This window comes from Eumetopias jubatus, unplaced genomic scaffold (assembly GCF_037043125.1).
Source record: "Eumetopias jubatus isolate StellerSeaLion01/CBP00866 unplaced genomic scaffold, mEumJub1_p1.0 scaffold_11, whole genome shotgun sequence".
NCBI lineage: Eukaryota > Metazoa > Chordata > Mammalia > Carnivora > Otariidae > Eumetopias > Eumetopias jubatus.
Window position 1 is genome coordinate 120,508,365 of NW_028274817.1, and position 14,884 is coordinate 120,523,248.

The 14,884-nt window shown below is 52.4% G+C and overlaps 1 protein-coding gene across 2 annotated transcripts in view; it reads right to left on the minus strand.

Annotated features, from left to right (window-relative positions):
* Window positions 1-14,884, minus strand: part of SHROOM2 (shroom family member 2) — a 140,137-nt gene that overhangs the window by 36,710 nt on the left and 88,543 nt on the right. For both annotated transcript variants that reach the window (XM_088028880.1, XM_028114994.2), the window contains exons 4-5: window positions 11,482-13,963; window positions 10,081-10,178 (exon numbers count right to left, since the gene is read on the minus strand). In XM_088028880.1, the coding sequence (XP_087885006.1) occupies window positions 10,081-10,178; window positions 11,482-13,963 (2,580 nt within the window). The remainder of the gene's footprint in view (window positions 1-10,080; window positions 10,179-11,481; window positions 13,964-14,884) is intronic.

Sequence of the window (14,884 nt, forward strand, 5' to 3'; positions counted from 1 at the left end):
GGCACTACAAGATGTTCCAGGCTCGTTCTGTGTATTCCCTGCCCCGGCCTAAACCCAGCCATTCCCTGCCAGGAGCACTGGTTGCTTTGATTATAGAAGGGTACTGGAAGACAAGATCTTGATGCTCGTTGTGCTTGAGGCCTTTTTAAAGAATGCCCTCAATGAATTATGTCCAAAGAGAAAGCACTTTTATAACACTAAGATTTATAATTTGGGTTTTCATACATCCACGTTTACTACAGCGAGGCATAATTACCAGGGTGTCTAGGACACTCACGTCTTTTCATAGCTTGTGCTATGTTAATGCTTGTGAGATTTTTACATTATAAATACTTGTGATAAAATGCATACGTATCCCTGTCTTTGACACGGAACATTTGTGCGCTTGAAGAATTCCACAAATAAAAAGGGAACAGAACAAGACAAGCACCCTAGGACTTATATTCCAGAAGAACTCTTCCCCCTAGCCTCTCGGGCAGTCCTGGTGAAGCCTTAAGCCCCCCCTGGGTCACTTCACCTAATGTGGCATGCCAGTCTTTAGGGTCTGGGGCTGCCCTCCCTACCCCTCGCCATCACTGCAAGGCAGAACATCACAAAGGAGCCCATGGTTAGAGCATCCTGCCCTCACCTCTACTTCTACGCTGTGAAGGAGCCATGGCCACCCCTATTTGGGTGGACACTGTAAACTCCTGAAGTTCACAAAAGACAAGTAAAATGAAGACGACAAGAGAAATGGATCTCATTCTTGCAAAAGAACAGTCTCTCTGAAATGTCTAGACAGACTGCCAGCCAGGTCCCACATTCCCATCCCTGAAAGTACACTCACGCACAGCCATCCCTTGACCAAACCCGAGGGCTGGCAAACCGTTCCTGTCAAGTTTTCCTGGAGCAGAGCTACACATACTCCCATTAGTACTGTTCATGGCTGCCTCCATGCTACAAGAGTTGAGTCATCACAACATGAACAGTCTGTCCCCCGAAGCCAAGAATATTCACTGTCTGACCCCTTACAAACTTTGTCGACCTCAGAGCTGCTGCCACATTGCTCAGACTTGAGTAATGCACAGACTCATTTTAAATTGACTTTTTTTTCCTGTGGCATTCCAGTGTTGACAGAGTTTTAAAAACTGGTAAGGTCTACACGCCATAAAATTTACCCCATGAAAGTATACAATTCAGTATTTTTTAGTATATTCACAGAGTTATGCAACCGTCAGGACTATCTAATTCCAGAATATTTTCATCACCCGCAAAAGAAACTCTGTATCTACTCTAGCAAGTCATTCCCATGCCCCCCAACACTTAATTCCTGGCAAATGAATCTACTTTCTGTCTCTATAGATTCTGCCTACATATGGAATCATGTAGTCTATGGCTTTTTTACTGAATTGTGAAATATGTCTAAATATAAAACATTTTATTTTCCTTATAATTCATAGCTCTTAGGCTAGGAAATACAAAACAAATTTACATGAGAGCAAAACCATAAAGCAGATGTTTAATGCGACAAAGTGAAGGGGCTTTGCTGGGAATGAGCTCTTTCTCCTGTGCTCCCAGATCTCAGCTCCTATAGTTTCCCGGATGTCACAGAAGGACTCATTTCACCCATCACTTTTATTTTGACAGACAGTCACAGAGCTCTGAGGGCCTGGCACCTGGCTGTCTTTTCCCTCGTCTAGAGACAGAGCTTGGTTTGCATGAGAATGTGGACAGACTCTTTCCTCCCAGCTAGAGACAGTTCTGTTATTAGCACTGGCAATGAGACACTTCCACACATATCAGGTGTGGTTGTGCACATCAGGCAGAATATCCTTTTATGAACTTAAGGGTTAATATGGAAACAAAGACAGAAAATTATACTCAAAAGGAGAACATGCATATTCCCAAGAATATGCTCCAAACGCTGTTTGAGAAAACCTGAACTAGATATACTTTTCAGGCTACCACACTGTCACTATCCATGCTTGTCTTCCTCCTTCATCTCCCCTTCCTCTGAAATCTGGTGGAGGTGGTGATGATTTCTGCATTGGGAGTGGGAGGAAAGAGGGCTGCTAGGCATGGGGGTGGGGGCACAGACATAAAAGCATGCTCTTGGCTCTGTGTTGTCTTCTATGAATTCTTGGCGGATGTGCAGGTTTAACACATACTTAGAAATATTTGGATGTACTTTAGATTGCTTAAGAGAAATAGGTGGCTTGCAGACCGATTTTCTTTTTTTAATTCAAATGTGTGGACCGTCAGCAAATTTATGAGTTAAACTGATTTGAGACTAGCTACAAGAATCTGACAACCACTTAACATACTGAGTCTGTGGGAAATGAGTTCTGACAGCCAAGTATCCATCTCACATCCCAACTGACGGCAATTATGTTTGAGTAAGACATACTCTTACTGCAGGGAGTGGATCACTTCAAGTTACCCTTCAAGTTAAAGAAAGTAAACCCAGGTCAAGAGTGACTGCTCAACGGGTAGGTGGTTTTCTTTTGGGGTGACAAACTGTTCTGGAAGTAGACAGTGGTGACGGCTGCGTAACGTGAATGTACTAAATGTCACTAAACGATACACATTCAAACAGTAAATTTTAGGTTATGGGAATCTTACACACACAAAAAAAGGGAAGTAATTTAGAGTGACCTCAGAGACAAAGACCAGCCACTGTGGCCCTATGTAGAGATATCTACAAGCCTGTGGGTCTGAGGGGGAAGGAGGTGGAAGAGAGAACCAGATGGCTGTCCAGTCCTCACAGTCATCTTGTGAGGGAGCTCAACATCGGTGGGCCTGACATTCCCGGGTGGTCTTCGGCACACACAATAATTTCAGAGTTCTGGTAGAAAAACAAAGGCCAACAAAGGAAAAACTTGCTGCAATTAAGCTGCCTTCCCCTGGCCCCAAACAAAGTAGCTGCCAGCATTTGGTGCCTCCTTTCCAAAGTTTCTAAAAACGAATGATACTGAAGGTGGCCTTGGGGGTAGGCAGCTGTAAAAGGAATGCATGGACTCAGTCACCTACTGCATCTTCCCTGATGACCTTGCTTGCCCAAACCTTGCTCTTCTCTGTGAAGCAAGTTTTCAGTCTACCAGTATTCTAGAAAGTCCACTTTTGCACGATGCTTAGTCATGTTACCATCCTACAAGAACACTTTCATGCCCTCTCACAAGCTGTACCTTCTCCAAGGAAGAGAACTCAAAGCCAATGTTCACAGTTCATGGATGAGATGTACATATATTTCTTTTCTAGTCTTTCCAAGATTGATTGATTGATTTATTTATTTATTTATTTATTTATTTGAGAGAGAGAGAGAGAAAGAGCATAAGCAGGAGCGGCAGAGGGAGAGAGAATCTCAAGCAGACTCCACACTGAGCTTGAGCCCAGGCGGAGCTGGCTCTCACGACCCTGAGATCACGCCCTGAGCTGAAATCAAGAGTCGGAAGCTTAACCGGCCCTTCCACTCAGGGACCCCGAGATGTGCGTGTATTTCTAACATGGGTTAATCACTCAGGTTTGATTAAGACGTTTGGCTTCATCCACTAATGTTAGGAAAGCCAGCTTAACATAGATTCAGTAGAGCGCCACATTCGGTCTCAGTAGAAGAACAAGAACTGGAGACCTGAGACTTCACAGCTTGGTTCTGGAGTCAAGATGCAAAGCACCTTAACTAGACAATCAACCAGAAGAGCCTACAAAAGTTAAGCGGCAACAGAGACGATCTCCAAAGGAGGCAGAGGGGCCTTCGCTGATGCCTTTGACAATATGAACAGCATTAATACAAGGAGCATTTAACTGTATGGCCGTCTGAATGGGTGCTTCCCAGGCCATGTCAGCCCGCAAGCACAGCCTATAAGGGAGAACCACAGCTGGAAAGACTGAGAGGAGATGAGTGTCCGGTGTGTTTAAATGGATTTCTGGAGAAAGGCAAAAACGCTGATGAGCACCTTTATGCAAATTCAACCAAGGCCAGCCGACAAGGGTCTGAGCTCTGAAGAGAGCGGTCCAGTGGGCAGGAGAGACAAAAGGATGAAAGAGCAGAGGGTGACTGCGTCAGGACCGCTGCGGAGGCCTCTCCATCTGGGAAGCGGCGGCCGTGGCCGGCTGGCTCCGGTGCCCAGCAGGGGCGCAGGCGCAGCTCCCGATGCGGCCGCACGGTCTCCCCGGGGGCGCACCGGAAGTTACGCGAGCGCCGCAGTTCCGGCCGCTGGAAGGCAGAGGGGGCCTTCCGACCGCGGCTCGCGGAAGGCTTCGTTCCCCGGCCCGGAACCCGGAACTCGAGTCTGCGGGTCCGTCTGCGTCTCCTTCCCTCCCCGCCGGCCTCCGCTCGGAACTGGGCGCAGGCAGTGCCGCCTGCCCGCCTTCGGCACGCCTCTTCCTCCAGTCCTGGCTCCGGCTCTCCCTCTCTCCGACCCAGCCCCAAACCCTGTCACCCGCGCACGCTGGCCTCGCCACGCTTCCTTCCAAATAACGTGAAGTCACCAGGCCAGACCAGCATGGAAGCAAATGTGTGGTCGCGCTCCAGTCCCGACTCCGCGTTTCCCAAAGCCACGTGGCTCTACCTGCGGGGAGGAACTGGAGTTACCCCCCGCCCCCGCCCCCACCCCCACCCCCACCCCCGTCAGGGATTTTCCTGCGGCGCCGTTTTCTCCTTTCCAGGAGGGAGGATCCAGGCAAGTCTGCAAGCACAAAGACCACCGCCCAGAGAGGAAGCTATACGCCCCTTGCTGGCTCTGCCCGACGCTGGCTCCGCCCTGGAAAACGGCCAAGCTGGAGTGTAGCCTTGTTACCCCAGCGCGGGCTTCGTAATTTCCCAGCGGAGCAGTTCAGAGTGGAAAGCTTCAGCTGCCCCTTACTTAGCTGAGGCCCAGGAAAAGCAAATGTCTTCCCGAAAGCCACAAATGAGGAGTAGAGTTTGGCTGGGTAATCTCTCTTACTTTGACATCTATTTGTAAGAAGCTTGTCTAGTAACGGAAAAATCAAGTCTCTGTATTCACCTCTGTACGCCAAGTCACCTCTCAGGGAAAACGTACAGGAAGGTGACCCCCAGGTGGGTTTAGCTTGTTTATGAATTTTATACTGAAGCACATTTCCCCTAAAGAACTCGATTTCATACGGATTCAGTTTTACAGCTGTTGCTGGGATTAGCAGAGGACGTTCTCACTTTCGTCCTCCTCGCTCATCTGTCCCAACAAGACACAAGCCTGCAGGTCAGTGCCAGCCCACTGGCGGCAGCTCCTAAAGGCGAGGGCGGAAATGGCTGCAAGGCAGCTACGAGGATGGAACCTGCCAGCGCCCACGGCCACCGTGCTCCACCCCCAGATCTCGTTTCTCCCTTGGTCTCCAGAGCCTCCCCGAACACAGTACTCACTGAACTCCCAAATTTGAGAGCAATAACCGACCACAGCACAACTTCGCTTTCTCGCAAGCTTTAAGATACGATACTGGAAAACAAGTCCACTACCAAATCTATTTTGAGATGTTTATGTCTTGATTCTCAAAGTTATGCCAGGATAGAAAGACAAGCCCATTTCACTGGCTTTTCTGTAAACTGAAATCTTAAAATAAAATTTCAGCACACAGAAAGTACCACTGGATCCTTATTCATCATAACCAAGGACTGAAGCAAGGGCTGTTAGCAGGTACCCATCCATTCATCTACCAGTCCACCCTGTTTATCCATCTACCTACCCATCTATTTATCTACCCACCACCCACCCCTCTATCCATTCATCCACCCGACAACTGGTCCATCCATCTTTCAGTCACTGTGCTTACACAGGGTGCCTTCCCCAAGCTGAGCATGAACGCCCAATTGCCATTTGCCAGGTAGATGTCCTGAGGTAGGCTTGTGTTGTTCCAAGAACAGCCTTTTATTTATTTATTTTTTAAAAGATTTTGTTTATTTATTTGACAGAGAGAGAGAGAGAGACAGTGAGAGAGGGAACACAAGCAGGAGCTTGTGAGAGCGGGAGAGGGAGAAGCAGGCTTCCCGCAGAGCAGGGAGCCCGATGCAGGGCTCGATCCCAGGACCCTGGGATCATGACCTGAGCCGAAGGCAGACGCTTAACGACTGAGCCACTCAGGCGCCCCAAGAACAGCCTTTTAACAAGCATCAAGGCCCTGAGGGAGAAACGAACTTGGCTTGTTCAAGGGGTAGAAAGGTAGCAATAAGTCCCGAGCCTGGATGGGAAAGGAGAGTGACAAAGGATGCCCCACAAAAAAGAAGGCCATACAGGGCCTTGCAGGTCATGGTCAGGGGCTTGCACTTTATTCCAAGTGCAATCAGAAGCCATTGCATGGTTTGGGAACGGGGCCGGTTATAATTTAATTTATATTCCGAGACCAGCAAGGAGGTACACAAAGGCGGCGAGAACTTGATGCCAGAGGGTCAGAGCAGAGCCCCTCAGAGAGCAATGTGCTGCACTGGGGAGGTGGGCTTTGGCTTGTGCAGCAAGGTGACCAGGGGAACTGTGAGTCGGATCGGAGCCCCTGCAAGGGGGGTGCTGGAGTGGCAAAGACAGGATTTCCATCTCCATTCTGTTCAGAGGCACTAGCAGCCATCCAGGCCGGGAGACCAGCAGGCAGCATGGGCGTGGGTCCATGAGAAGCAGGGAAGGGCCCACAGACACATCTCCCAGGTGAGCGTCAGAGTCACCCACCTCCTCACACCGCCTCTGCGGAGAATGCCTCCACAGGGGCATATGCACGGAAGGTCAACTCTTAAAAAGTGGCATCACTGAATCACAAGGTGCCTGCAACAGCAGGGCTTCATGTAACTGAACCCCAAAACACCCTTCGGAGAGGTTTTGCCGAATTCCTCTCCTCACCAGCCACACTCAAGGATGGCAGCCTCCCTCTCCCCTTTATTTTAAATGCTCCCACACCAGGTGTGGCTCCATCAGCTCAACGACGGGATATATACTTCCTGAGAGCACTGAGGCAGCTGACAGCCTTGGCTACAAGGTATAAGGCAGAAAGGACATTTCTCCCAGGGTTATGGAGTCATTGTATACCCCAAAACTTGTAAGTTGAAGTCCGAACCCCCAGGACCTCAGAATGTGACTATTTGGAGATAGGGTTTTTAAAGAGGTAAGTAAGGTGAAATGAAGTCATCAGGGCGAATCCTGATCCAATCTCAGAGGTGTTCTTACAAGAGACTGGGCAGAGACACACAAAGGGAACACCACGTGGTGACACGGGGAGGAGGTGGCTAATGTGCAAGACGTGAAGAGAAGGCCTGGGAGAAACCAAACCTGCTGACCCCTTGGTCTTGGGCTTCTGGCCTCCACAAGACTGGGAAGATAAATTTCTATTGTCGATGTCACCCAGTCTGTGGCATTTGGTTAGGACAGCCCGAGCAAGCTGCTACGTCCAGCTTATGAGGTACCCCAGTGAGTGGGGGAGAGAATTCGCAGGAAGCAGACTCCTGTCGGTCACAATACTGAGCTCGGAGAGCTGGTGCAAAACCTCTGAGAACAGGAGAAGCTAGGGGGTGAAGCCAGTCGGGCTGGGTAAAGGGGGCTGCTCGCCACAGGAAAAGCTAGAAGTAAGCAAATGCAATGAAATCTGCTCTCCTGGCTTTGGGTTTCTTTCAGCTCAAACACCACCTGTCTCCCCTGTGACTCAGCCAGAAGTCACCTCACCCTCTTTCCTCCAAGATTCTGAAGCACCACATTATTTCTTACAAAAATTCTACTTATGTGTCATCACTTCTATGGTAAGTACTGGTGTCTCTCCTTCCCACCTACACTGTGAGGTCCTTTGGGAGCAGAACCTTTGTCCTACATATCGTTATGTAGGACAGAATCTTGAACCTCACAAAAATGTTCTCAATGTGATTTGAATGAACAAGTAACTCTTACCTTGATGCTATTATGTTGTCTCAACAGAGTACAATGAAAAACATTCACTACCCCACACCAGTTACCAGATCCGTAATTCCTTTTTTTTTTTTTTTAAGATTTTATTTTTAAGTAATCTCTGTGCCTAACGTGGGGCTCGAACTCAAAACCCCAAGATCAAGAGTCACACGCTCTACTGACCGAGCTGACTAGGTACCCCTGTAATTCATATTTTTTTAAATTTTTAAGATTTTATTTATTTATTTGACAGAGAGAGAGACAGCGAGAGAGGCAACACAAGCAGGGGGCGTGGGAGAGGGAGAAGCAGGCCTCCCGCTGAGCAGGGAGCCTGATTTGGGGCTCGATCCCAGGACCCTGGGATCACGACCTGAGCCGAAGGCAGATGCTTAACAAATGAGCCATCCAGGCGCCCCTCATATTTTTTATACACATGTTTATATTGTTTTAAGTTTATGCAAAACATTAGGCGTCTTTAAATCGTTGCATTAGAGGATTTTGGTTTTGGTGAGCAAAAAGAGAGTCCTTGACCTGAATTTTCATTTCTTTTATTCCCAGATTTAATGTTTTAAATACACTACTTCTTACCGATACTTCAGAAAATAAACATTCTTCAAAAAAAGCTGAAAATGGCTTTTCCATGTTCCTGTTCTGGAATTTCGTGGAGTCTTGCCGCTTTTTGAATGCGCACACAGTTCTGAAAATTGCCGGCTCTGCAGCTCAAAAGCAGAAGGCTCTGGAACTAATTTCTTCAGAGTGGTGGTGCAGTGTGCTACGATAAAGGAAGCCTGTGGTCCCTCCTGCTGTTCTTCTTGACCCTCTCGCTATTGACAGTGCCATTTACAACACACACACACACACACACACACACACACACACACACACACACACACACACAGTGTACATTATAGCTATTCATTAGGACTCCGCTCACAGCAGAAGGACTAAGTCCTCTGCAGTGGAAGTGCCGTGCCTAGGGCAGGAACTCAGCGAGCTCTGAGCACCGTCATGACGGCAGCGGAGCCCGGGAGCGGGCTGCGAGAGAAGATTTCAGCTGGTGCCGGGCCGGGACTCACTCAGAGACTCTCGGAGTAAAGCTCTAATTGTGTTTCTCAGAAAAGGCTGCATTCTTGTAGGTGTATTATTCATCGGCCCTTCCTTCTTAGCCAGGGATTCTTGGTTTCAGCCGTGCAAACCGTGAATGGCAGGGACCTCCTACACAAAACGCCACTCTTGCCCCCTTAGAACCACGTAAAGATTGGATGCTGTTGCATAAGGCTGACAGCCCGCAAGTTTTTAGCCCAATGAAGTAAGACCCCGTTACAGAAGGCAAACATTTAAATTGGTTATTTCTGCAACAGAACCTTATGAGGTTAAGTGTTGAAATCTAAATATCACACCGATCACCACTCTCAAAGCGGCGGAAAAATCTGCATTCACTTACCCAACTGCGTACATTCACTTCCATGCTTCTATTAGCCCTTTTAAAATAAGGTGATACCACAGGTCCTACAGTAATCTATGCTTTTCTCTCCCTCCCTCCTCATGCGTATCAGGGGCGAGATGACACTGTCTGTCTACCCACCTACCTACTTAACCTAAATCCCATCCTCACTACAGCTAAACAGCTACACCGGCCCCATTCTAGAATGATGGCATACAGCACGGTAATACACCGGGCCGTCCACAATTCTCTCACACGCTCTGATCCTCTTGAGGAGCCCACAGAATTGATTTCTATTCTCACGCTCAAAATAAGCCCAATTTAGAAAGGCTGGCTCCATTCCTTCCGGACTGATAATCCTTCCAGGCAAGAACGATGCGGAGACCACGCCCCAGCAACCCAGCTGTGTACTCGGTCCCTTCAATCGAGCATTCTGGATAAAGCATTTCATTCAAGCACAAGACACTGGATTTCCCATTTTCTCAACAGGAAGAACCTACTGTGCAGAAAACACAGCAGCCATTTCAAGAACGGAAACACGCCACGATGGCATTTGAAGGCGTTGCTGCCCTGGAGAGGGTGCTCCTGCCCGTGGTGCAGGCCTGCGGGCTCAGCTCAATGCGCACGGCGCCGTCTGCACCCGGGCACGCGGCTCGCCGCGTCCACTAACAGCCACTCTGGTTTGGCAAAAAACAGATGCCCCATCACGTTCACCGAGCATTCACCCTCCATCAAGAAGGCCACCCCCGAGATGTCTTCTTAGCAACCCCCAATCCAAAATTCACCTACCTCGGACGGGGATGTCCCTCCTCGGCCCAGACCGCAGAGGAAAGTTCTCTGTGCTCGCCAGGGTCCCCCACTTGCTGCTGGGGTTCGATGGCAGCTTCCTGCCAAGAGCAAGCACAGTGAGACACCAAGTCATCAAGCCGCCTTCTCTGAGACATCTATCATTATGAACCCCCTCATTGTGGGTTTGCCCTGTGGGCCCGGACCACGGAGGCAATGACGCAGCCTGCTGTCTCGTCCTGACACTCGGCCACGGGCCTGGCGAGCTCAGCTCTCCAAACCGGTCTACCAAACAAATGAACGAGACCGTAGGTCCCACTCCTGTTCTGGGCAGCTAGCAGATGGCTGACGTGAGGCCTGTAGGGCCATGGGACACAGCCGGCCAAAGCAGAAACAAAACAAAAACCAACTCACATACAGCCTGTGGCAACTCACTACGGCGGAGCCTCAAGCCCGAGGAATTGTCAGAGTCTGGGATTCTTCTCTCCTGACCGAGCAAGCATGGAGTTCTCAGAGGTCATGCTGCGCGGGCCACGGGCTGGGACACGGCCACGACCAGACTGCCACACGTGCGGCATCTGCAGGCCTGTCAGCACCAGGATGCCACGAACAAACACGCAGTTCTCTGTACACGCACGTACTGACTGTGGTGTCCTGAACCCACTACTGGTTCTTTTTGAAAAGAAACCGCATCTCTCACTGTAAGCATTTTCTTTGAAACGTATAAAGGCAGGTTTAAGAGGCAGAACAGGCAGAGAGAGGGAGCTTGACTCGTGGCAATCGACTATGAGTATTGCTACGAATAGTCTGCTTTTCTAGAAGAGAGCGTAAAGGCAACTTTTACCGTCAGTACCTTACAGAAAATGCAGTGGTTTAACGCATTGCACGTTAGATTACGTTTGCCCTGGAGCAATCTCTAAAAATATTCGAAAAAAACAAAAACCCAAACCTTAAAGAACAAATACTAGAAACTGTAAATGGCCTCAAGGTTTGAAGACTGGCTATCAGACACTGTCTTACCCCTTTACAGAAAGTCCCGCTTTCCATTTCTGAGGAGAACCTGCCGTTTTCTAGAGCTCCCCCCCAATTCTTGGCTTGGCGTTAAGGCTGGGGCACCCTAATCACAGGGAAAGTCAGCTGAAGCAAGAGATGAGGCGGCGGCTGGGGACTCGAGATACGCAAGCAAGGACGGCACTTCAGCGGCCACGAAGGTACCCATCTTCCCCAGGGCCCTTTCACACGAGGCGATGCCACAAGAGCTGGAGCACATAGGTGCTCAAACAGCTGGACACAAGTCACACTGACATCGGGGCATTCTATTTTGGGGGGGCCTCCTCTATGTGCTGTAAGACGGCAGGTGGGGGCGGGGGGCAGCTTTGTCCTTGCTTGCGGCACCAGGCTTACCTGTGTGTAGAGGTCTGTGGACGGCGACGACCGGGACCTTCCATGAATGTACCGCAGCCTCTCGTGCTGCTCCAGACCCGCGTCCAAGATGTCGTCGGCTGAGTGATACCTCCCGGAACTCCTGGCTTCGAGAGCTGTCCTCTGTTCCCGCCAAGAGGCTTGATATTCAGCAAAGGTCCCAAGTCTCTCAGGCGGTTCCAGTTTTCCTACCTTCCCCGCTCTTCTGCGCCCACTGGGGTTTTCTCCAAAGGAGGTAGTGCGGGCCCTCTTCTGGAACCAAGGCTGCGCACTCTCGTACCCATGGCCCGCTGTCGGCGGCCTCTCCAGCTTCTCCTTAGGGAACGCGCAGAGTGCTTGCCTCTGGCCAGGTCTCTGGTGAATGGGTTTGCTTGTTTCCTCAAAGAACTTCCACCTGTCGGCGAACGTGCCCACAGTCTCCTCGGACGTCCCAGGGCGCTGGTGAGGGCGATCATCCCCCGAGAGCCCCACCTCGTTCATTTTCTCCGGTTCAGAGTAGGATTTCAGTTTCTGCTCCAGCGTGAACCGTTTCCGGCCTCCAATGCGGGGAACGTGCGGCACGGCCGCTCCAGACGGGGGCGGCTTGGCCAGGCCGCCCTCCCACACGCGGGCGACGGGGTCCAGATCTGTGCTGTGGTCCTCAGCCCGCTGCTCTGGTGGCCCTGCATAATGCTCAGCTGGGCTGGGGTCCAAGTCACGGCGTTTAAACGACGTGGCCCGCAGGACCCGGGCCTGGGCCTCCTTCACGTGGTCTCTGTAGGTGCCCGTGAAGGACCCTTCTGGGCTGGGGCTGGTGGCACCTTTGCGCTCCACCCTCCAGCCGCCGCCGGCCTCTTCCTCGGCTTCCCCCGCCCCAGTCAGCGTCACCGTGCTTTTGCTTTTCTGCAGCTTGGCTCGTCGCATCTGGATCTCGTTCCTCAGGGTGGTGGCAAACCGGTCGCTCCTCCGTGTCACTTTGCCCACCTGGGCGTCAAACGGTGGCGGCCTCTCTGTACCCGCATCTGGGTCATTCTCGGGCCGGCGCGACCCCTCCTGGGTCAGTGAGTGCAACATAGGTGTCTTGTGAGGAGAGATTGTGCTGCTCTCTCCGTCGGCCCACATGAAGCCATCCGCGGTTTTCTTCAGACCGCTTTTCTCCACGTGGCTGGCTCGTGGTGCTGCCTCACTGCCTGCGGGGCGGCTCTCTGCTCCTCGGTCCGCCGGGTCGGCCCGGGCTCTGTCGTGGGGGCCCGGGGCCTGCTCGCGCTGCGGCAGGGAACTCCGGGGTTCCTGGCCCAGCGGCTGTGGGGTAGGGGATTCGCGGGCACCTGGAGCCACGTCAGGATGCCAGGCCTGCTGGTGGAGTTGCGCCGCCTGGGTGCCGTCCTGAGGGCACTGTCTGCTGACCACACAGTCGTAGCGGCCCTGCCCACCGCTGTCCCCCTTCTGGTTGGTGGCGCCGGGCCGCCCGACCTGAGCGGGGCTGTGCTCCTGGAAACGGTCAGCAGATGGCTCCTGGCGGCCCCCCGGGACGGCCACGCGGGGCTGCTCCCTCAGTGACGTGGCGGCCGTGGGGCCCCCGTGACAGAAGGGGCTCTCGGCACTGTCCCGGCGTGTGTGCTGGCAGCCGAAGGAAGACTGTGGGAAATGCACATCCGTGCCGGACAGAGAGGCCTGCAGCCGGCCGGGAGCCCCTGGGAGGCCGCCTGCCCTGTAGTCAGAGGGCAGCACCCCGCCATCCAGGGGGACGTCCGGTGTGCAACCTGAGCTCCCGGCTCTTCTCCCGCCGCTGGGACGCACCAGCCTCCATGGCTGATCGGCGGCTTCTGCTCTCCAGTCACTGCGGGGCTGGGCGCGGCTCAGGCCTGGAAAGTGCTGCACGTTGGCCGCCTCTGAGAATGGAGGGCCCTGGGCCTTCTCGTGGCTCTTGGTGGCCGCGAAGCTGTCACTGCGGAGGGGGGGCGGGGGCGGAGGAGGGGACGAAGGTGCTTTTCTCTTATCAGGGACATACCAGACGGGCCCAAAATTTGACCTCCCGGAGGTGGCCAGCTTCACCTCAGCACTGTCCTCTGGCCTGGGGCTTTTGCTACCGTCACGGAGCACCCGGGCCGGGGAAGACCCGAGCCTCTCCTCGAGGCCCTGAGGATCGCTGGCGGCCTGGCCCTGCCGGCTGCTGTCCGGCTTGGAGGCCTCCCACAGGCCCACTTTGTAGAGGATGTTCTCTGCAGAGGAGGCATCGGCCTTGGGCAACGTGTGGTCAGGCGTGCTGGAGCTGGTGGAGAATGAGCCGTAAGCCGAGTCCCGCTTGCTCTGGCCGCCCAGGTGGTCGATGCTGCTGTTGGACTTGGCGGCAGACAGGCGTCCGGAGGGGCAGGGCTGGGAAGGCTGGTCCAGGCTGTCGACGCTCCCGAGCGAGCTAAAATGGCCAGACGTGCGCTGCAGATTCGAGGGCTCCCACGTGCCCGACAGGTCATGAGACGAAAAACTGGGAAGGAAGGACCACGGGGAAGAGTCTGCTTTAGAATCAAGGAACAGCGAAGGGAACAATGAGGAGAGCACTGCAATGAATGCAGCTGGCCCTGTGCAGAAACACCCAGATGCCCAGAACTCTTCCCAGGACAGGGTCACAGGACCCGACATGTGACCTTTGCCCAGCATTTTATTATTCCTTTTTAAACATTTTATTTATTTATCTGACAGGGAAGGACAGAGAGAGAGAGAGAGAGAGAGAGAGAGAGAGAGAGAGAGAGTGCGTGCGCGTGCACAAGCAGGGGGAGCGGCAGGCAGAGGGAGAAGCAGGCTCCCCGCTGAGCAGAGACCCTAACGCGGGGCTCGATCCCAGGACCCCGGGATCCTGACCTGAGCTGAAGGCAGACGCTTCACCGACTGAGCCACCCAGGCGCCCCTGCATAGCATTTTAAAGAGCAACTCTGACAAGAGGCTGAAGAGACCCAGCCTGACCCACTCGATGCTCTTTCCCCAGACAGATGCCTTCACACGCTAGCCGTACAGTCCTGCGCTCGGGGTGCCAAAGTCCACAGCGGTCACCAGCAGGAAATGCCTATGTGAACGCTTCCATCCTCCGTCACTGAGTATGGTGGCTGGCAGACCACAGCCCATGAGAACAGGTGTTAGTTAAATGGTTGGGGGGACAGGGATCAAAAGACCATTTTGTGACCCAAGAAAATGACAAGAAATTCAAATCTCACTGCTCACAGGTAGAGTGTGACCGGGACCCAGTCGTGGTCATTCGTGTACACAGTTTGTGACTGCTTCTGAGCTGGGGACCTGCAGTAGACACGGGCCCAGGGAGCCTAAAATATTTCCTACGTGGCCCTTTACAGAGCAGGTTGGTGGACCCCAAGGTTGAGCGTATGAAAGGGTTCTTGTCTGGACGACTAACAAA